This window comes from Sorex araneus, chromosome 2 (assembly GCF_027595985.1).
Source record: "Sorex araneus isolate mSorAra2 chromosome 2, mSorAra2.pri, whole genome shotgun sequence".
In the NCBI taxonomy this organism is placed as follows: Eukaryota; Metazoa; Chordata; class Mammalia; order Eulipotyphla; family Soricidae; genus Sorex; species Sorex araneus.
In genome coordinates this window covers 60149779-60173883 of record NC_073303.1, presented here as the reverse complement: position 1 = coordinate 60173883, position 24105 = coordinate 60149779, and the positions used below count along the sequence as shown (strand labels likewise).

The following is a 24105-nucleotide window of genomic DNA, read 5'->3' as shown; positions in this document are numbered from 1 at the left end:
GATTGAACTGGGGTCTGCCACATGCAAGGAAGGAGATTTAGCCTCTGTAATATCTCCCCATCCCCCATGATAAAAGCCCTAGTTAAAAAAAAAAATCAGTTTCTGTAGGGTAACATGGCCTCAGGTAGTTTAAGTTTATTGGGAACTTTCCTCTATGTTTATTTGTAATTTCCTTCTTAGTGTTCTGTTGACTTGTAGATATTGGACTTCTTTTCTCCTTGAGTCCTTTGCATAGTTTATTCAGAGCCATGTCCTTTTTGTATGGACACAGGAAGACTTAGCAAATGCTATGCTTTGTAACCTGGGAGTCATTTGACTCTATATATTATTTTCCTCCTGGGCATCTGTTCTCTTGACCTCAGCTGCCCTTACTTCCTAGCACCCCCAAAAGCAGGGTTCCCATGAGGGATGGGACGGACTCAGGGCAAGCGGTGAGCTATGTGCTACCCTGGCATCGAGATGGGCCTGGCCGAAGTGCCTAATGCTTAACTATAAGTTAAGAGCATGATCATGGACAAATGCTGTCATGATCCAAAAAAGTAATAACTAGATTTGGACCCTGCTAAGGTTAGGAATGATTAATCTGGCCTGAGTGCTGTAGTCTGAGTCTGTGGCAAGAATATATCCCTTACTGTGTCCATACAAAAATAACTATTATTAAGATGTTAATGAGAGTTTGGACTAAGGAAAGGAGAAAAATGCCTTAAGAGGTATTTTGCTTACTGGCAGTCAGGAAGGAGTTTGGAATGCCCCTAGGTAGCCTTGCCTTTGAACCTGGAGGCCCTCAGGAAGGGCTTTCTCATATTGATTTTGCTGCCTGACAGTGTGTAGCCTAGAGGACAAGGTAGAAAGAGACAAGTAGGGGGAGACTAGTGAAGAGGGAGATTCCGGAGTGAGAGGAGAAGAGACTGAGAGCGGGGAGAGAAGCGGAGAGAGAGTCAGGAGAGAATGGAATAAAAGGCAATTGATCAATCAACCGGCTTGGCACTCGTTTCCTCCTCCATCTGCCCCTTGGACCGGGCTGCCCCGGCTAGACGAGCGGCCCGGGACTGATCCCCCTTGAACCCGGGGGCGGTTGACAGGGAGAGCTGCCGGGGCTCCTCCCCCCCCTCGCCATGCCCCCTGGCAGAAGTTGTTTTACAAGTTTCCAACTAATTTATTATGATATTTAAAATATACTTATTTCTAGATATAACAAATATATTGTCATGGACTGTTTTGCTATGAGTAAAATATTAAAAGTTTTCACATTTTGCTGGTCAGAAAAACAGAAAAGCCAATGTTTCAGTTGAACCTGAAAAAGGATAAAATCTTCAGGGCCAGAGAGATAGTTCAGAGGGTAGGTTGCTTGCCTTCCACCTGCCATGCAAGGGATGCTGGATTTGATCCCTGGCATCCCATATGGTCCCCAGGTCCCCTTGGAGCACTGAGTCAGGAGTTATCCATGAGCATTGTTAGGGATGGTCCCAAAACAAACAACAACAGAAATATGATCTTCAGTTACTGCAGGTCACAAGTCAAGATGATAAAACTATTAAACCTAGGGAAAGTAAAACGTGCTCTTTCATATAAAATTATTTGAAATTGTAATTGTGGTCTTCAGTAGGAAATATGCCACTAGAGGGCGCTGGGGGAGAGAACTGGAAGGGTGAAATATTATGTGCCTAAAACTCATCAATCAATAATTTTGTAAATCACAGTTCTTTAATAAATTTTTTTAAAGAATACCAACCTCTCTCCCTCAAATTCAGCCTTTTCAACAGGGAGAAAAGTAAATTACTTATTATTAAGAGTTTTTTGAAGCAATTTAAATAATTTCAAAAGACTTTAAAGACCTTTCTCTGACTCTTCTTTGCCTCAGGAGAACATTTGTGCTTGAAATTTCCCTCATTTGAAGAAAAGCTGGCCGGCAGAAGTGAGAAAAATTTTAATGATCATCACTCGGGACATCATGACGTTTATTTTTGATGTGAAATTTATAGCAAAAAATAAATCCCCAAAAAGCTTTTTCCAATTAACAGAAAACTTTATGTTTATGTAATATGTTTGACCCAAATTCTCCATTAGCAATCTATCTAACAACCTAAGTGATTTTCACTATTTTTTAACATTAAGGAAAGACATTAAAAGTTATCTCTCTGTGGGACCGGAGTGATAGTACAATGGACAGGACATTTGCCTTGAATGTGGGCATAGGTTAAGATCCCATCATCCCATGTGGTTCCCAGAGCATCACCAGGAATAATTCCTAAATGCAGAGTCAGGAGCAACCTTTGAGTATCTTGGATGAGGACCAAAAACAAACATACAAAGAAAAATTAGTTCACTGAAATAATACTTCGCTTAACTGGAAATTTGTAAATTTTTCAAGATCACTGTATCACTGTCATCCCATTGTTCACTGATTTGCTTGAGGTGGTGCCCGTAATGTCTCCATTTGTCCCTGTCGAGTGCTAGTGTAGCCTGATGGCGTATTGGGGGCTCTTTCAGGGTCAGGGGAATGAGAACCGTCGTTATTACTGTTTTTGGCATATCGAATATGCCACGGGTAGCTTGCCAGGCTTTTCCTTGCGGGCAGGATACTCTCAGTAGCTTGCTGGGCTCTCTGAGAGGGACAGAAGCTTTTGGGATGGCCTCCAATCACCTTTACAGGTGTTCCTAGTCTATCGAATGTAAGCTTTTGGTCGACTGGTGTGTTGTAAAGATCTGCACACTGACAAACACGCACTGCCTGCATCTCTGGGCAGCACCTGGGACATCTGTGGCCCCAGGTTGATTTTTTTTTTTTATTTTGCCTTTTGGGTCACACCCAGCGATGCACAGGGGTTACTCCTGACTTTGCACTCAGGAATTACTCCTGGCGGTGCTCAGGGGACCATATGGGATGCTGAGAATCAAACCCGGGTCGGCCGCGTGCAAGGCAAACGCCCTACCTGCTGTGCTATCCCTCCAGCCCCTCAGGTGGATCTCCTTGAGGTTGATGGAGTGCGCCCGGAGGTTGTTGAGCAGCTGGCAGAGCAGGACCCTATCGAAAAGAGTCTGTGCCAGGTCAAACACCTGTGCCTAGTCCCAGGTCACCGGTGGTTGGCTGACAGTTATCATCTTAGATATATCTTTTGGAAAGAGACAGGTTTGGTATAAAATATTCTTCAGTACTGAGTGACTGAATACCCCAGAGAAACAATTTGCCAGGGGCAGTAAATCTCAAAGTTGTGGGTGGAATGGTGATAAAATTTTTTAAAAAATAAAAATTAGAAAAAAAACAACAAGTCAAAAAAAAAAGTTGTGGGTGGAGCAGAATGCGGGGTGTATGCGGAGTTTCTGGTTCAGTAGATTGGGGAGCCCAGAAATTTGCACTTTCGGTAAGTTCCTTGGTGTTATTGATGCAGCGTCCGAGAGGCACATTTGGAAAACCACCAAGCAGGGTAGAGAGCAGTGGTAGAGCTCGGATTTGTATTCAGGATTACTGTGTACCAGCCCAAGGGTCCATCCATCTGAGTATTCTAAGTGAAAAAAAAAAGTACTTAGGAAATAGTATTTCGTCTCAGGAGTTACAGGCAGGGGGAGTTCCTGTATGAGACGCAAATGAACAATCGTTGCCTTTGTCTCACTGGGAGTTTGGGTTCTGAGAATTTTGCAGTGCCCTTGACTTAAATGATACCCAAAGAAAGTTCCTTGTACAATAGAGTTCTTTCTTGTGGGCTCTGAAAAAAATTCTTCACACAGGAACTCTGAGTTTGGTATGTAAACACCAGGAGTGCCTCTAAAGCTGGAGGCTTGATTTTGTATGTTTCTTGCTCCTCTTTACCTCGTTGGTGGATATAATTGGAGCCTATTTACCATTGGCATGTTTTATTTTATTTTGGGGGGAGGGGCGTGGAGGGGCATACCTGCTGATGCTTAGGGATTACTCCTGGCTCTGCACTCAGGAATCACTCCTGGTGGTGCTCTGAGATCATATGGGATGCCGGGGTTTGAACCCATGTCGGACGCATGCAAGGAGGTGCCCTGCCTGCTATACTAATGCTCTGATCTCGGCATAACATTCCAAACCTTTCTTCATCACTAAGGCTAAACATCGGAGAAGGATTCTTGCATATAACTTGATGTATTTATGTATTTCTTTTTAAAAAAAATTGTTGTTGCTGCTGTGGTCACACTCAGGCCTCACAGATGTAAGGCATGCCCTTTACCACAGATCTGTATACCCCACCCCCTATGTGATTCGGAACCCTACAATTTATTTGGGTGAAAGCTGGATAAGGTCAAATCTTCATCTTGTGACTTTTAATTGTTTCTGAGTTCTATATTCATAAAGCTCTCTATTTAGACCACTAGCTGTAGCTTGGAACAGAAATTTAGATTTAGCTAAAACATTTACAAGGACATACAGGAATGTGCCAATGTCTCAGAGTGGCCTTTGCTCAATGAAGACCTTGAAAAAACGCTTTAAATTGGGGTCAAAGTGTTGGCTCAAGCACGTGGTACACGGGGTCCTGTTTTCAGTCCTGGCAGCATATGGACTTGAGAACATCCTAAATGCAGTCAGTCCACATCCCGGGGGGACCCAGGCCCCCTGAGCACTACTGGGGGAGGTCTATTATACAAAAGATATAAATCATAGCTATTACTACATTTTTCATAGTGATTTCTTTCAGTTTCAGACTAATTATATTAACATTCCTTTGAATCTGTATTCTCCACAGATTCTATGTGGGAGTTAAGGCTCCTAAGTATTTGTTTATCCCTCGGGTTTGTATGCATAAAGTTTTTCTTATAGGAAAAAAATTGAAATAGAGCCTCATGCAATGGTAATGTTATGAGAAAACCTATGCGTGGACTATTTATGGTAGATAATAGCTAACACACCTATTTTATCTAGGCTCCCCCCCTTGTTTTCCTTCAGGAAGTCTTCAAAATTTTTATAAATTAAATTTTGAGGGTAGTATAAGCATTTTCTCCTTTTACAGAAACACAGAGGGAAAAAAAATGAACAGCTTTTCCAGCCACACAAATCATTTGAGTGGCGAAGAAATGATCTAAGCCCGCTGTTCCCATACAAAAATGAAATATGCCTGGCTTAGCAACTTACTAGTTGTATGACCTTAAGCACATAATTCAATTACTCTATGCCTTATTCTTTTTTCTCATCAAATTGGAAATATTAATGATGTTTTTATCATAACATTGTTGAGAAAGTGTCTGACGTGGTGCTTAGCAAATATAGAATGAATGAAAGATTAAATGAGAAAATGCTTGCTAATAAAATCTTTACTAGTGCTTGGCACATGATAAATATTAAATATTTTCTTTTTATTTGAAAAGCTGCTCTAGGTTATTTTCTACCACAGACCCATTTTTTCTCCTTAGGCCTATCTTGATTCAGAGAACAGAACTAACATACTATTTTTCTCAATAGTTCCTCTTTCTTTTTATTTTCTTTTTGGGCCAAAACCAGTGGTTCTTTGTCTTACTCCTGGCTCTGTACTCAGGGACTGCACCTGGTACAGTTTAGGGAATCCTATGTGATACAGGAATCTAACCTGAGTTGGCTGTGTACAAAGTTAATGCCTTAATCTCATGCTCCCTCTTTCTTTAGATTTTTGCTTTTCATTCACTTGCTGATTTCCTTCTCATCTTATCTTTTTTCTTCTTGACTTGTTTGGTTTCTGAGTGGCATTCTATTTCTCTGAAATTAGGACCCCAATGTTACTGAACCATCCTTTCTTAGATTCTACTAAGTTTGTTGCCTACTACTAATTCTAATGTTCATTCTTCCTTTGGGTAGTTTTGCTCTAAAATGACTTCTGTACTTTTAACCAATGCAGATTGCCTTGACTCATACCAAGCTATGCTTGTCTTGCTCTGGTGTTCTTGCTTCAGACACCAGTCGGACATCTAGCACGGACAGATTCTGTTCTGTTGTTAGTCTTAGCCTTATATTTGCCTAATTCATAAAGTAAAGCTACTCTACCAAAGTTCCAGTGTCTTTTGTTGTTTTTATATTTTTGTGCTTAGTATGAAGTCAAATGAAGAAAGTGTCATATGTTTGAATGTCTCATAACCTCTAAATGAGTTTGTCTGACTTCCACAGAGCTTTTATAGATGTAATTCTGCATAAATATACCAAACATGCACACAAATATTCCTGTGGAGTCACTTAGTGTTGGGAAAGGGGAAATATTTCTGTGAAACTGACTGAATACTTGAAGAATGGTTACTTCAAATGGTCAACATATCCATGGTCAAAAATGCCCTTAAGTGGTCAAAAATACCATAGGACTGTGGGAGAGGAACTTCTTGGGAAAATGAAATTGTGATGTTTGCCTTGTAGAAAAACTATTTAAACTTTCAAAGATTTTTTTGCCAAGATAATTAGAAAATAGCATGAAGGGGTCAAAATGATTCACAGCAAAATGTCCATAAAGCTGTAGCCAGGGTCATCTCTGAAGATGTCCACAATCTGATGATTTCATTTAAGTATCTACTTTGCTGAAATAACTGTGAGAAATCTTAGTTGACTTCACTCCCTTCTCTTTCTGCCTTTCTTGAACTTGAAGAGCAACATTAGAGAATTTTTGTTTTCATGTAGATGATTTACTTTCTTTGTCTCTACTGAATATTAAGGAAAACTATGCCCCATCTTTGATGGTCATTACATGCCTCTCTAAAATTTGACCTTAATTTAAAATTACATATTTTTCCTTGGTTATCAGTACTGCCTTCAATGGTTCAGTTTATTAGGAACTATACATTTAAGTAATATTTAGTGGCCTTTAAGGAAAATGGACACAAGCCAATGCTTGCCTAATGAAAACCCCTTGTGGGCCTTGTGGTTTTTATGTAAGTGATGTAAGTTTAGCTAGTATAGAATTAGCGAGTTCCAAAACTTGACTTAATGCTTTGCCTGTCACTACTTTTATGAGAATGAGATCATGGATTATTTTTCTGTTTCTTACAGGGTGGGGGGAGGTGGCAGGGAGTGAGGAAAAGGGTGTTGAGCTATATATTATTGCTTCTTTGCCATTTTAATTGAAAAAATTTATGATATATATGGCATATATTTAAATAAAAGGCATAGAAAAATTCATGAGATATCCTGAAACCAATGAGAATTTGGGAAAAACTCTGGTTCAAAAATTGAAGACTCAAGTAAGAGAGGAGGTCAAGTTTCTTTTCCTTGCTTGGCTCAATTAAACAATCTCAGTTCTGCATTTCTCTTTCCTTATATGCTCTTATTAGATTTAAAAGCAAGTTGGGTTTGGATTCTTATAATTACTTCAAAAGACCCTGTCCATAACGTATGGTGATGGACACGAGTCTCTAGTGACCCTTGGAAATTTTATTCTTCTAGCTAAGTAGCTAAAAAAAAATTAATGTGTCAGGAGTGGGAAAGGATCGTGAGACACTGGTGGGTGTGGAGTTGGAACATCATCTGCCCAAACTCTATTATTAACAGTATTATATATCATGGTGTCTAAATAAAATTGGAAAAAAGGGAAAGTGATTCAGAAGATAAAAGAAATACCTTTCTTTTGCGTTTGTTTGTTTGTTTGTTTTTGTTTTTGGGTCACACCCAGCAATGCACAAGGGTTACTCCTGGCTCACGCACTCAGGAATCACTCCTAGTGGTGCTCGGGAGACCATATGGGATGCTGGGAATCGAACCCGGGTTGGCCGCGTACAAGGCAAATGCTCTACCCGCTGTACTATCACTCCAGCCCCCAAATGCCTTTCTTTGAAATGGTGATTCCGAAATTTAGAAAATGATCACCTCACTTGTTAAAAGGATGCTCAAAGTTAACTTGCTCAAAGTTAAGAGAATCAAAGTAGTTGCTGGGATTATGGTATAGCTGTAGTATAAATTATTTCAAAAGAAACGTCAATACTTTGGTTTTGTTTGGGGCCCACACCCAGTTGTGCTCAGGGCTTAATCCTGACTCTGCATTCAGGAGCATGCTAATATGTCATGCTTTTGACAGACTGGGCAGATTCTATGTGGCACCAGGAATTGAACCTAGACTGGCCGTGTGCAAGGAAAGCGCCCTACCTGCTACTATTGCTCCAGCCCTCAAGGGTCAATAATTTTGAGAGATGAAATCTAATATGTAATGAGATAGATAGCACAATCCAGTGATGTTCTTCCTATGAGGCATTTTAGGCATCAATTTTCGTTGAGAAAAATAAACCCCCTTCCCACTGTCTTAAGTAAACTCTGTGTAAAGTTAGGCATTTTTGTCTCTCTTCACTAACATATTAGCATGCTCCAGTGCCTGGTACAAAGAGGCAGTGTATAAATGTCTCTGGATAAAGTACACATGTATGTGTGGGTGGATAGGTGGATGAATGAGTGCATGGAATGACGGATGGCTTGGATATGGGTATAACTTTTACATAACAAAATGAATGCCATGCTCTAAGAAATTGAAACTAATTCATGAAATTTGAAATTAAAAAGAAAGCTTAAGATCATGGTTTTCAATCTGGGAAGGTTTTGCCTCCAAGGATTTTGGGCATAGTCAGGAGATATTTTGGATCATCATAATTGAGGCACAGTGGTGATGCTACTGGAATTAAGCAGAAAGGTCTAGAGATTGTTCTAGAAAGTTTTAGTGCATGGACAGTCTTCCATAACGTATTATCTGTGTGAGTGTTAAAGATAGAAATAGCTTAGATTTTATATACATATATGCATATATATATATATATATATATATATATATATTCAACTTTGGGGCCACTCCATGTGGCGCTCAAGGTTTACTCCTGTCTCTGCACTGAGGAATAACTCTTGGCAGGGATTAGGGAACATTTGGAATGTTGGGGATTAAACCTAGGTCAGCCATGTACAAGGCAAATGCCCCACCCTCTGTAATATACTCCAGCCCAGTTTTAATGCTTTAATTTTTATATATTTTACTCACTCCTCTATGTTTGCCAGCCCATAGTTCCTAAAAAATATAGCCATATCAAATATATTTTAGAGCGTATAAGGATCAGCAATGGTGCTTGTTAAATTTTTATTTCATTATTTTTAAATCTGGGTGCCATGCCCAGTCATGCTCAGAGAAGCATATAGTTTTGGAGGTCAGACCCGGGCTTACTTCATGCAAAACATGAGCTCCAACTGCTTCAACCATCTCCCTGCACCTTGTTAAAATTTTAATATCTTGCTCAAATATACCCATGTATTTTGAATTGTCATTCATAATATGTGTTTGCTTCAAGATTTGTTTTTCTATATAACTCCCCACCTTGTGTTAAGTCTTCTATTCCGTTTCCTAAAGTACTTGGGATATAAGAGCTCAGGTATTAAAATACAAAACAAACAAAAATAAAAACCTGATTGAGAGGCTATTTCTAGAGATCTCTGAGATTTCTTATATTATAATGCAGGACACTCTGTTGCTAATCTGCAATGAAAGTAGGTGGCGAGAGAATCAATTTTTTCGTATTTGTAGGATTTTCATGGGGGAGGGTCAAATAAATTTACAGAAGACTCAGAGTGGCTCTATAAATGCTACCTTGCTCTACTTTTTGCCCTATTTACCCACATGTCAAAAAAATCCCACTATAGGGTACAGAGATGGTGTAATGGTGGGTTAGGTACAGTGAATAGGGGCAGTAGAGACGAAAGATTCTGTGTCAGGAAAATAACCCCCCAGGCATGACAGGAAATTTGGCCAAGGAAGTAGTTGTTTATCTTGTTAGAATAAGAACGCCTCTCCTTTAGTAAAGTGTTGAGAATATTCTCGGGGCTGCATGCTGATGGCGCAGAACCTTCTGGAAGGCCAAAGAGCGGAATGATGAGCTCTTTCGTCAGCTATAGAAACGGTCCTGTGCAAGGGCTTCCATGACAGCTGCCTGACAAATATAATGATAGCTCTGTTCATTGGAAATCATATGTTTGGTTTTATGCTAAGTACTTTAGCAGCATTATTATGTTTTATTTCGGATTTGGGGCTACACCCAGCAGTGCTCAGGAGCTCTTCATGGTTCTGCTCAGGAGTGACGCCCACTGGTGCTGGGGGGAGCACTATATGTGGTGCCAGTGAGCAAATTGGGATTATGTCCATCATAATCATATGCAAGACAAGTGCCTTCCATCTTATACTTCTTTTATGGGAAACGTTTATCTTTCCTTCTTCATTTTTTTGGTTGGGGTAGGGGCAGGCTCTGAGCCATAGTAAAGCTATCCCATCCCCCCCCCTTTTTTTTTGTAAAACACCAAATCCACATTTATGTCCATGTAAAAAAACATGACTTTAGGCTGAACTATATCAGTAATTAAACAAGTAATGCCTGCTATTTAACAACTTAAGTATCAACAATTAAAGTAAATCAAAACTGGAATGAAATAAGTAGACAAAAAACCCAATGGATTGGACCTCTATTGTGCTGTTGTCTCAGAAAAAAAAATCAAACAAGTAGTATCCCAATAATTAATACCATATGTCTATAGTAGTGCGTTGGCCTTTGTTGTGGCCAGCCAGGGCTCAATCCCAGGCATCCCATACGGTGTCTCGAGCACGACCCGGAGTAATTTCTGAGTGCAGAGCTAGTAGTAATCCCTGAGCGTCACTGGGTGTGATTCAAAAGCAAAAGAGAAAATAAAAAATAAAAGCAGCAGCAGATTCATTTATATTGAGTAGCTGTGAACCCTGAATGAAAGCTCTGGCTAAACAGGTTCTTTTGTGCCTGGTGGTTAGAAAGGGTACCGAGTGGCACTGAAGTCTCTCTTGTGAAAGGAATAGTTCATTTTATTGTTGCAGAGAAGAAAGAATTTAGGATGTGCAGTATTTTTAGCCACCATGTTGCTGACAGACTTTTTGATTGGCAGGGCAGTGGGGTGTGTGTTTGTGTGTGTGGACACACCCACAAGTGCTCAGAGGCTATTTCTGACTCTCCTCAGGATTCACCTCTGGTGGTGTTTAGGGACCATATGAGGTGCCAGGGATTCGAACTGGGGTCTGCTGCATGCAAAGCAGACACCTTCACCTCTGCACATTCTTTCTCCCCTGTTCTTGTACCTAAAAGGGGAACTTGAAAGAAATTATAACTGTGGGATTTTAAAAGGATGTACTTGCGAGAAAAGTGAGCTATCACTGTCACTGTCATCCCGTTGCTCATCGATTTGTTCGAGCAGGCACCAGTAATGTCTCTCATTGGGAGACTTATTGTTACCCTTTTTGGCATATCGTATATGCCACGGGTAGCTTGCCAGGCTCTGCCATGGGGGCAAGATACTCTCAGTAGCTTGCCGGGCTCTCTGAGAGGGGCGGAGGAATTGAACACAGGTTGGCCGAGTGAAAGGCGAATGCCCTACCACTGTGCTATCGCTCCAGCCCAAAAGTGAGCTATAAATGAAGAAAATAATTTGAAACATGAGACCCTGGGCTTAAAAATTTTAGACAACTACATCATGCATTGTGAGACTCGTTGTTACTATTTTTGGCATATCAAATACGCCACTTGCCAGGCTCTCCGAGATGGATGGAAGTCTCACAATGGAGATGTTACGGGTGCCCATTTGAGCAAATCGATGAACAACGGGATGACAGTGCTACAGTGCTGTATCATGCATGGGGTTCCAAAAAACCCATAGAGGAGGGGGGTTAGTAGCTGGCACTGAGGAAAGGTGTCACCATGTGTCACCATGGGGTGACTATGAGACTTTTGCTATTGTAGTTCTTGGTTTCAGAATATAATTCTTTTGCTCACTTTCTCTTTGTTTTGCTTATAAGTAAGGAGTTGGTGGCAATTTAGTACAATTGTTTGGTGGATGGCTCTTCAAGATATTTTGATATTTATCTGAAGCTGAGACTTTTCCTCCGTGTATGTTTGAAAACTCATAGTCATAGCATCAAATAATAAGCATCAGGAAGCACATACATTTGGTGGGTTTTCTTTTTCTACATAATATTATAAAGACTTCGACCTCCCTTCTGTGTTAATGAAAGAAGGAAGATGAGTGAAATCAGAGACTTCAGACTTTGAATGCTGGCTTTAGGTTTGAACTCCATCTCTGAGACTTATGTTTGATTTTCTATAATTCCTGTAGATTACGGCATATTGAAAGAGATCTCTGAGTTAGCCATAAAAGAAAACAGGTTTTTTGGGAGTAGTTTTACAAATTAGCTTTCCAAGGGAAATGTGGTGAGTCAAGATTTTTGGCAATGGCTTCTTTCTCAGGCCATAACACAATAATGAGTAGCTAGTGTGCTATCTTTATAGGAGGCAACATTGTGTAGTAGAAGACATGAAATTTTGTGGGCTGGATGTGAATTTTAGGTTTGCGGCTTCTAGCTTTGTGGTTACGGCCAAGTTTTCAAAAATCCTTGAGCTTGAATTCCATTATTTTTTTTTAAAGATGATAATGGAGTGATAATTCTGCTGTGAGAATTGACTGGGACAATAATGTAAATCATCAGAAGCACTGCAAGTGTTTTGCGGATCATGGGTATATATTCCGCCCTATTTTCCCTATACTGCCAAAGTGTGCTTCCCCACCACAAACATAGTACAGGACAGTGGCGAGGGAGGAAGCCCTTGATGTCAAGTCTTACATAACTGTGCTAGAACCCAGTTAGCGCTACCTCCCCCCACTGCTTTCCTTTAGACTATCTCCTACGTATCTATGGTATTCAGAGAACCGTTTTTGAAAAAGGTTTTGGTAGGGGTTGTTCTCCCAAGTAATACTTAGAGGGTGCAGGGCCTACAACAGGTAACTTGGTCAATGCTAGGGAGAGAGTATGCAGTACTCAAAGGTACTAGGGCTCATCAGGGCCCTCCTGTAGTAACTGGGGGCCCTCCATGGCCATGCCCCATGGAGCTTGAGTGCCGAAGTGGTGCTAGAGATAGAAATTAAGGCATAAATCTATCTCTGGAATAACTCCTTGGACCCTCCCTTACATATCTCAAAGCCCCGTACAGCAATATGAGATTTTGAGAGAATGAGTGATTGGGCAGTGGAAAAATAGTAAATTGAATATATATATATATATATATATAATTATGAATGTCTGAGGAAGACTGTTGGAAATCCAATTGATGTTAACATAGTTTTTACTTTATAGAAGGAAGAGGAATTAAACTTTTTTTGTTTCTAGATCAAATCTATAGTCTATAAAGCCAGAACAAAACAAAAGACAATCATTAAATAGTTTTCATTTAATCCTAGAGCAGAAGAAGACATTCTAGGAAATGATTTACTGAACAGCTTTGTAAGTGTATGTCACAATGCTTCAATTCAAATTAATAAATAAAGGTTAAAATTTTTTTTTTCTTTTTGGGTCACACCCAGCGATGCATAGGGGTTACTCCTGGCTCTGCACTCAGGAATTACCTCTGGCAGTGCTGGGGGACCCTATGGGATGCTGGGAATCAAACCTGGGTTGGCTGAGTGCAAGGCAAACACCCTACCCACTGTGCTATTGCTCAGCCCCAAGGCTAAAAAATTTAAAAAGAAAAAAATATAGCACTTTATTAAAATACTATCTTTGAGATGTAGAAATTTTAATATAGAAGTTATTGAAATCAGTTGTGAAATTTTCTAGCGTAAAGGAACCTGTGTACATTTATGTGTGTGCATGTGTAAAGTGAAAAGAAAATAGGGTAATTGATGCTGAGACCTTAAGCAACCTAACTATGATAGATAATGTAGCACTCTATCAGTGTCATCACGTTGTTCATCGATTTGCTCAAGTGGACACCAGTAACGGCTCCATTGTGAGACTTGTTCCTGTGTTTGGCATATCAAATACACCATGGGGAGCTTGCCAGGCTCTGCTGTGCAGGCGGGATACTCTCGGTAGCTTGCTGGGCTCTCTGAGAGGGATGGAGGAATTGAACCCAGGTTGGTCGCGTGCAAGGCAAACACCCTACTCGCTGTGCTATCTCTCCAGTCCATGATAGATAATATGTGAATAAAATAAAAAGAATTTGTGCTTTATATTCCTACAGCTCTATCAGTGTTTCTTAAACTTTAAAAATTTTTGTCCACCACTCCTAACGTTTAATACATTTTCCTTCAAATAATCATAATACCATGACATTAAAATTTAATATCATAAATATATAGCATATATAGTTATATTTTCAGGTAATCTTGAGTGTTGAAGTTCAAAGTTACCATAATATCTAAGATTGTTCTGCTCTCCCCATCAAACAATTTTGCCTTCTGTGTACTTTGTCAGCTCTCACCTTTCTCATAAAATGTGCGAGCTTAATCAGATACAGCTTCAAAAATATGTTCCTGGTAGTCTTACTTCTATACTTCATGGCTCAAAGAGGTGGGAGAGTGTATAAGCCTCTGAGAAAACTTAGTTAGAATCCATTGGATTTCTTGGAATCCTATGAAGAATCAGCTGGATTTCTTGAAATCCTTAGGGAGAATGTTTTTAGACCTGAGAAAATGTTGTACACGTGGGACAGATCCTGGCACTCAATGATTATTGGATGCTTTTTAAAATTTCTATTTGTATTATAGTTTAATGAAGAAAATACCATTTAAGTTTTTTTAAAAAATGGAATCACAGTGAGATGCTCAGTTACAAAGTTGTTCATGATTGAGTTTTAGTCATCCAGTGTTCCAGCATCTTCCTTTCACCAGTGCACATTTCCCACCACCACAGTCCCCACTCCTGCTCACTTTCCCCCCACCCTCCTGCAGCCTTCCTCTCTCCATGGTAGTCACTTTTCCTTTCTCTCTCTCCCTTTCTTCCTCCCTCTCTCTCTCTTCCTCACTTCCTCCCCCCACCTCTCTCCCCCTCCTTATCTCTCTCCTTCCCTCCCTCCCCTCTCTCTCTTTGTCTTCTCTCTTTCTGTCTCCCTCCCTCCCTCCCTCCCTCACTACCTCTCTCTCCCTCCCTTCTTCCCACCCTCTCTCTTCCTCCCTCCCTCCCTCCCTCCCTCCCTCCATTCCCACTCCCTTTCTCTCTCTCCCTCTCCCTCCCTTTCTTCCTCCCTCTCTCTCTTCCTCACTTCCTCCCTCCCACCTCTCTCTCCCCTTCTTCTCTCTCTCCTTCCCTTCTTCCCCTCTCTCTTTGTCTTCTCTTTCTGCCTCCCTTCCTCCCTCACTCCCCCTCTCTCTTCCTCCCTTCTTCCCACCCTCTCTCTCTCCCCTTCCTCCCTCCCTCCCTCGCTCCCTCCCTCCCCACTCCCTTTCTCTCTCATTTTCCTTTTAGGCACTGTGGTTTCCAATACTGTTACTGAAAGGGCCTCATGCACATGATTTTACCTCCTTTCAGCACTCAGTTCTTGTCCAGAGTGATCATGTCCTTGTCATAGTGGTCCCTTCTCTGTCTTAATTGCGCTTCCCCTTCCCTTTAAATTTTATTCTATTTTACAGCTTTTTAAAATTCAGGACACTTGCAATAGTCTGAAAGTTTGGCAACTGTCTCTGTAGTTCACTCTGTGGCAAAGTAAAGGCTCCTCGAACTTTTTTTGATCTACCTTTGATCAATGAGACTGTGGAAATGGTTGAAGAAATTCAGAAGGAATAATGCACTCTCATAGCTCATTGCTTCCTGCTCAGCCAGTTACTCGGGGCCCCTTTGTTCTTAAGCACTGCTCGTTCTAGGCCTGAGGTGTGCGGTATTCTAGGAAGAAGATCTGGGGGTTGAGAAGCGGCATGTGGGGGGTAAGGGTGAGTGGGTAGGCCCATGGTGTCTGCTGCCTCTGAGACAATACAGTTCTTTTCCTATCTGTTGTTCCTCCATCCCATTTTTTTCCTGGAGCCCTCTACCTCTCTGTCCCTAAGTTTCTCCATCTCTTTGTGGCAATTCTTTCTAGACTTTTATATTTATTTTGGGTTGATGCTTTCTTCTCCACCTAACACTGTCTACATGTTACTTCTTTTTTGTGAGAATCACTCATCTTGTATTTAGGTGGCTATTTATTTACTATTTGGGGATAGTTTCTTGGTATTACTAAAGTTTGGGATGGGAAAGGCAGACTCCTAATAGTGCTTAGTTTAACTCCCTTGCAGTCAGAGTACTTGTTTTGAATTGCAAGGTGTTTGCAGCCTCAAAAGTGCATTTACTCTTGTCTAGTAGAACCAAAATGAAGCAAATAAATAAAAAAGAGTACCTAGTCATAGTTTATCCTAACAAAAAATCTTTTCTGTTGAGAGGATATAAATAAATATGGCTTTCCTACTTTTGATAATGATGACCTATTGGTGTAGTGCATTATTTTTTTTAGAATGACTTAAAGATTGCCAAAGAGTTTAAACATTCATTCTTTGATCTTCATTGCACAGCTAGGTTGATATTAATTATATTTTCATGTGAAGAATAGACTTGCTTGGTTTATGTGAGTGAACAGAAGAATTTCTGGAGGATTGTGATAAAGGCTCATTGGAACATTGGTAGTGAATGTTCTGGTATTATATGTTTAAAGAGGTGTGAACCCATATTCCTAAAACTTATACTGTGTTTAAGCCAGTGTTACTTCAATGAGAAAAAGAAAGATAAATAAGACAGATCATGTGGAAAAAGTAATTTCAACCCACTCCTCAGAATTTTCACTATTTCTTACTTTATTTGTTATTACATATACATTAAGCATGTTTTGATGAAAGTACCAGTGACTCAAGGAAAGAATTCAAGAAGCTTTTTAGACATTGATATGGAATTTAATTTAACTAAAAATGAACAAAGATAATTTTGAGGAAGATCAAAGCTGTTTTGTTTTTGAGACTATATTCAAAGTCACAGTGGGCTTTGGATGACTTCTAAGGCAGAAGCTACCAAATGACTTTCTGCCATTCTCATTCTGAATCTGGCAACTCTAATTTCCTATCAAGATGGGGAAAACATGGAATATTGATGAACTCACAATTTGTTTTTAAATAATAATAAATGGCTTTCACAGAAACTTCGAATGTATTTCTTCTACTGTGCTACTCTAGACTATCCCAGACTACAGATTGAAAACTTTGATTTCTTTCTTATTTCTTATGGAAAACAAAAAGTACCTTTTATACTTTGATCACTACTCATTCCTGCTTTTCTTTGCAATTTGATTGTGACATTTAGAGATATAAATCAGAGGACACCTTCAGGTTTTTGGTATCCCCTTCCTGTAGAGAAATATTAATTATACAATTTATTTTCAAAACCCGAAGAGAAGACTTTATACATAAGTTTTGCAAGTGTTAGCTAGGTTGAGAGAAAGTAGATTGTTTTGCAAAGGAGGATTTAGAGAAAAAATGCCCAAGTAATTTGTCTGGATCAGTTCAGAGATTTTGGAGGAAATTGTCCATTTGTTCATGATGGCAGGAGACTTCTGTAGTCATTTTGAAATCGTATTATAGGCTATATTTTGGTCGTTTAGTTGGGACACACGTGAAGTTTAATCGAAGTTGCATAAGGAAGAGTAAGGAGAATCTCTTGAGGAGCTGATCTAGCTATTGGAGATAATTTATAGTTCCGACCCCAGGAGATTCTTGGATGCTTTACTGAAGGAGCCATATGCTATGGTCTTAGAGCCAGGCAGTGTTTCCAAGTGTTGGCTGTGCTCATAGCCTATGTCTGAATCATCATAAACTCACATACATGTAGCCTATTGTGAACTTTTCAGCCCCTTGACATATAGCTGAACTTCTAGAAACAAACAGCAAATTATTTCCATGTTTCTTGGTTCAGATTCCCAAGGCCAGCTGGTTAGAGTAGATTAGATAAGGCCTACAATTAGCTTTCCCTGGCTAAAGAGTGGCTTCCTTTTTTGCCTTTCACTGTCCACTCAGCAAACTCACACCATGTACAGTGTGTAAGTGCGAAGGTGCCTTGGTTTCACACAGAAGATGGGGCACCGGTGGGGTAGTTTTAGGAGTCGACTATATGTCTCATGGAGATGAAATTAAAGCAAAGAAATATGACCTACAAATCTATTTTTGAAAAACTCATATGTTTTATATGTGTACTAATCCTTGTCTTAGGAGCTATAATAGTGAACAAATTAGACCAGGTCTCTCTCTGTTAGAGCTGAACTGAGCTGCTAGAACTGAGTATTATGGATGTGTAGAAAACCAAAACAAGCCCTCTAAAAGAGGAGACCATTCATTGGCTGATGAGAGAGAACAGAAATCTGACTAAACAGTAGGTTGGGAAAGGCTTTTATTTTTGGAAATGGTGTAAGCTAAGGCCATAATAACGAGAAGGAATCAGGCCAGGGGGATAGTCTAGGGGTTAAGGTGCTGGTCTTGCATGTGGCTGAGCTCAGGTTTAATCCCCAGAACTGCACAATCTCCCAGCATCACCAGGAGTGATCCCTGAGTGCAGAACCAGAACTAAGCCTGGAGCACCATTAGGCATGGTCACAAAATAAAGCAAAACAAAACAAAAATAAAACAGAATAAGTAGGCAGGAATCAATTAGGTAAAGGGAAGGACACATTTAAGAATGAGGGAAAAATATATGGAAATCTCTGCAATGGGAGGGAGTATAAATATTTAGGAAACTGGAAAGAATTCAGTGTGGTGATTGAAGCTCAGAGATTGGGTGGAGAAAGGGGATTTTGCTCAGGAATGCAGGGTCTGATAAGGATTTGGAATGTCTTTATTTGAAAGTCAGCTGAAGACACAAAGGTGTTTTGTCTAAGGACTGATAATATGTATGAACATATGGAACTCGCAGTAACTGAAATAAGTTATCACTGTATCACTGTCATCCATTGTTCATCGATTTACTCGAGCAGAAGCCAGTAACATCTCCATTCATCCCAGGCCTGAGATTTTAGTAGCCTCTCCTTACTTATCTTTCCCAAGGATTGGAGGCTCTTTCAGGGCCAGGGGAATGAGACCTGTTATTGTTACTGTTTTTAGCATATCAAATACACCACGGGGAGCTTGCCAGGCTCTGCCCTGTGAGCAGGATACTCTCCCGGTAGCAAAAGAAATTAAATTGGGTAGTCTCACTCATTGGTGATATTGAAAGAGACAAAGCAAGAGAATAGAAAACCTTGAGACTAACCACAGACTTGAGAGGAAATGAGGGGATTTGAGAGTGAGCTGACCACGTCTAATGGACTGTGGTGGAGGAATATTGGCACTTAGATGGTGGGTGTGGTGTGGAATACTGGATCCTAAAACATAAATATTTATAGTCTTGTAAACCACTTACCTCAAGAAAAAGAAATTTTTAAAGGGGAAAAAAAGGACGATAAACTGGAATGAGATTCACCAGAGTAGAATTTCCAGCAACCTCAGAGGGCATATTGGAAGCTGATAATGAAAAATTTATTGTGATTTCTGTTTGGTTGCATCTGTGACTCTGCAATTAGTACTTGCTCATGAAGGAGGTAAGGGAAGCTGGTGGTGGGAATGAACCAGGGTTTCCATGGTTAGGTTCTGCAAGATGCATGGACACAGAGGGCCAGAGGATTTAGGTATGCAATGTAATTTACCATTCTTTAAAATAATAATATAAGGGAACTTAAAAAATTTAAAAAGTCTATAAGAAACACATTTATACTTAAACATTTGTTCATATTTAAATATATATTTTGGATATATATTTAAATATGAACAAAGAGTCTTGCCCGCATGCCTGGCTGTCTTCCCCGGGGCCCCTTGGAGTGGTTGGGTTTCAGCTTCCCTCCCCACCTGAGCAGAGCTCCCGGCGGCCAAAGACTACCGAAACCTAGCTACAGCCATGCTCGAGGCCCCTCTCCACACTTTTGGACAGGCCTCATGCATGAAGGTACCGACAGAGGAACCCAGGTGTGTGTAATCCCATCGACGGCCAATATCCAGAGACTTAAAAGCAAGCTCCCAGAAGCATGATATCTTGTAGCCTACTTCTCCCTCTGGGAGAAACTGGCAAGCTTCTGAGAGTTTCCTGCCCACATGGGACAGCCTTGCAAGCTTCCCATGGTGTATTCATATGGTAAATCTAGTAACAAGCTGGATCCCATTCCCCTGACCCTGAAAGAGCCTCCAGTGCGACATTACTGGGAGGGCCGAGTTGAGAGAAACTTCTAAGATCTCAGGGAAAGGACGAATGGAGAGGTTACAGAGCCCGCTCGAGAAATCGATGATTAACGGGATTTTGTGATTTCGTGATATTTTGGATAAATTCTTATAAATAGAATTATTCAGAGAATAAGGACCAGAGAGATAGTATAAAAGGTCAGGTGCTTGCCTTATAGGTGGCTGATCCGAGTTTGATTCCTGGCACACCATATGGTGCCCTGAGCATTCCAGGAGTGGTCTCTGAGCACAGAGCCAGGAGTGAGGATAGCCAGGTGTGGCCCAACAACAAAAAAAATGAAATAAAACAAAGACCAGTTTGGGGATTCTAAATGGCATTATTAATCTTTTTTTTTTTTCACACAGATACTTTAATCTTGCTTGAAGTGGTGCAGTGGGCATTCGGGCATTTGCCTTTCACGCAGCCAACCCGAGTTCGATTCTTCCGCCCCTCTCAAGAGCCCAGCAAGCTACCAAGAGTATTGAACCCGTGCGGCAGAGCGTGGCAAGCTACCCGTGCATATTGGATATGCCAAAAAAAAAAAAAAAACAAACCCCAGTAACAATAAGTCTCTCAATGAGAGATGTTACTGGTGCCTGCTCGAACAAATCGATGAGCAACGGGATGAAATAGTATAGTGCTCTGCACAACTTCCTCTTATTTACTACTACTCTTTTAGCTGCTGTGTGATGTGAATAATTTTCTTTGGTGAGATACATGGCTCAATCTCACAAACAGGTCTTTTTTTTTGTTGCTGTTGAACATATATGGAAACTTGCCTAGTTGAGAAACCCTTGACGAGCAGTGCTTCTTCCTCTCCACCTGCTAATCATCTGTTGTATTTTATTCTGAATCTTAAAGTTACGAACAAATCAGAGACCAAAGTGGTCCAATAAAAGGAAAGTGCAATTATCTAAAATGATGAGCTCTTGGAAAGGGTGTTCTAAGTATGACGCAGAGTGGAGAAAGTGGGATAAGTAGAATATGAGGTCAAAGAAATAGGCCAGGGTACAAATCATGAGAGAATCCTGTAAGCCAGTGTGAGGACTTGGTATTTGATTTTGAGTGACATGAAACCACTGGATGGTTTTGAGCTAGGGAGCGATGGGATTTCACTCAGGTTGTAAGGACATCACACTTACTGGGAGTCTGCCCTGGGGAGGATGGATAGAAACATTTCAGCTTCTGCTTCTCAACTAATTCAAGGACAGTCAGATATGAGGTCTGAAAATGGAAGGAATAAGGACTGTGAAGAGATACGGAGAGGGCTTCACAGATCTGGTGTTCTTTCTGCGGCGATATTTCAACGGAGAATCTTTATGAGGATCCAGAGTACGGCTTTATCATCCCAGGTATGGAAGACTAGAGGAGTTTGGCTCCAGTTTAGCCAGTCTTTACCTGGCTCTCTTAGGCACAATCAGCAAGATTTTTCGAATCTGTATATCTAAACATAAACTTACGTTTGGAGCCTGGAAGCTCAGTCAGTTTCTGTCTATGCAGAGTTCTTTACTCTTCAATTCCTGGTTACTAAAGGATTCTAACCCTTGTTCATTTTCTGCCTATTCCCCCCCATACACCACTAATACAGGATGTATCAGATGGGTTCCCAGAAATTTTCAGTCTCTTTTTTTATATTCAGCAATTCCAATTAGATATCAAGTTTATCATACATTTACTGGAATTTCCCATTGGTCACAAATATTATGCCCTTAAGAATTATGAATCAAGTGTATTTTTGATGAAGTATTTCCTACTAAAATTCTTCATTAGCATTTTCCTAAGTTAAATTTTACCTTACTTAGAAAAGCCAGTTCCTGTTAAAGGCACCCTTGCGAGCTTTGAGAAGGTTTGAAGAGTCAGAGGTGATTTGCAGTAGCCAATTTTTCTGTTTGGTTTTGAGCTATGTGAAATCTTTGCCTTACTTCTACCAGTTTGTCCTGGTTATACAGTAGGGGCTGAACTCAGTGATTGTGGTGCAGTGGGTGTCACCCTAGTGGTCACACTTGTCAATGAAGGCCAATACTGGAAATTGAACTCAGGGACTCAACTATGCAAAGCAAGTGCCTTAGTACTGAGTCACACCCAGGAATGCCAACTCTACCTAATTAAAAAAATAAAAGTCTTATTTGAACCTTCATTTTGCTCCAGCTACTAATCCCCTCTTTACATAATGTGAAAGTTTATGATCTTATTGTTCTTTATGTTTTTAAAAAATTTTTCTTTAAAAAAGTGTCCAACATGAAATTTGGAGCCTGAAAATTCTTTGTTAATGGGAACTGTTCTGTGCTTTATAGGTTATTCATCAGCATTATTAATCATTGTTAATTTATTTTTGGAGTGGGGAGTGGGTTTGGGGCTAAAGCCGGCGATTCTCAGGTTGGCTACATGCAAGGCAAGTGCCTTACCTGCTGTATGATTCCTCCAGACCCTTAGCATACACATTTTAGCCCTGACTTCAGGCTATCACTGGATTCAGCTCTCTATACTGCCGCATGTAGGTGGATAACATCGGAAGCTTGGTGGAGGTGAATGGGCACTAGTGGAGGGTTGGATAAACAATCACTGTATGAGTGATATGCAAACACAAAAGTTCATAAATTTGTAACTGTACATCACAGTGATTCTCTAATAAACATTAAAACAAAAGAATGTCAAAATGACTTCAGTGAAAGTATATGATAATTTCCTATAACCCAGAGCTCTGTATTTTAATTTAAAATCTTGTCTATGTTGTAGAAGTTTCTTGTGTCCTATGAGACCTAATGACATTATGCTCTGGAAAGATGTTTTAAATGAATTACTTTTTAATTTGTTGAATGTTTGTGTGCTTCAAACCCCAGGCTATGCTCAGAGAAAGCGATCTAATTGTCTCATTCATGTGGGATGGAGTGATGTAGCAGTGTCAGCTTGCCCCGGCTCACAAGAGCCAGTCTTCCCAAATCTCCTGCAGTTCTTTGTTCAGTGACTGGAAATAACCATGGTAGGAGTATTTGCATAATGGATTAGGAACATTCTGCAAATCAGGGCTTTGCTCCCATACCAAGAATTATTTTTAGGCACATCACTTGAGGAGAGGTCTTACTTTCTCCACTTTGCAGCTTAAACTGAAGCTGAGAGAATTGCCTACGTCAATGAGCTTAACTTTGAAAGCCACATGAGTGCTGAGGCGACAAGGGTACAATTAACATAAGAATATTCCTTACTGTTTTGCTCAAATTGTAGACACTTGTTGAACTTATGTTTTCTATATTGAAGTCACAATGTCCTCAGGAACTGTTTTTCTTTTCACCGTGTACAATTGATTATAATGAGCATATTTTGTTCTAATTTCTCTTTTCTTCCTCATTGAACATGGATTATAAGGTAGCTTTGAGAGCTTAAACCTGTTGCATATTTGATACAATTACGTGCGCGTACGCGCGCACGCAGACACACACACACACACACACACACACACACACACACACACACACACACACATGGCCTTTCTCCTGGATCTTCACTCAGGTATCACTCCTGGTGGGGCTAGGGGGACTGTATGTGGCGTGGAGATCAAACCCAGGTTGTCTGCATGCAAGACATGCGAGCTATCCACTCAATGATCACTCCAGCTCTTGACTGATACTTTTTCATCATACTTAATTTTCTAACAAATACATTATTTCAGAATGTTCTAAGCATTTGATTACTCTCTGTTTTGTTACTAACTAATTACGTGTGATACTGAACAAGTTTACTCAGTTGTCTATTATGGGGGATATCCTCTGAACTCACTACCTGCATAAAAGTGTGTATGCTTGTTACAACTAGCACATCTCCTGCTGTTGAAATACAGACATGGACTATATGTCTTAAATAAAATAATTTTAGTTGAATTTTTTAAAATATAGCTTCAGAAATGAGGGTTGTTATTTTTTCTGTGTAATAAAGTTTTTGTTTCATTTGAAAAGTTTCAGAAAATGAAGCTGAAAGAATTCTACTGTGAGGGCAACCCATTGTTCCTGCGACAACCATATAAAGCTCTACAAGAGAGTTATGTTTTTACTTTACAGGTAAAGGCTTTTTATCATTTCCATGTCTTCAAAGCAAGGCATGACTTAGTTTTAAAGAATTTCCCTTTACATTTCTTATC

General features: G+C 40.2%; 1 protein-coding gene across 2 annotated transcripts in view; it reads left to right on the top strand.

The window, feature by feature from the left end:
• LRRC69 (leucine rich repeat containing 69) overlaps nucleotides 1-24105 on the top strand; it is an 86598-nt gene that overhangs the window by 43478 nt on the left and 19015 nt on the right. For both annotated transcript variants that reach the window (XM_055129170.1, XM_004602351.1), the window contains one exon: nucleotides 23924-24025. In XM_055129170.1, coding sequence (XP_054985145.1) covers nucleotides 23924-24025 — 102 coding nt within the window. The remainder of the gene's footprint in view (nucleotides 1-23923; nucleotides 24026-24105) is intronic.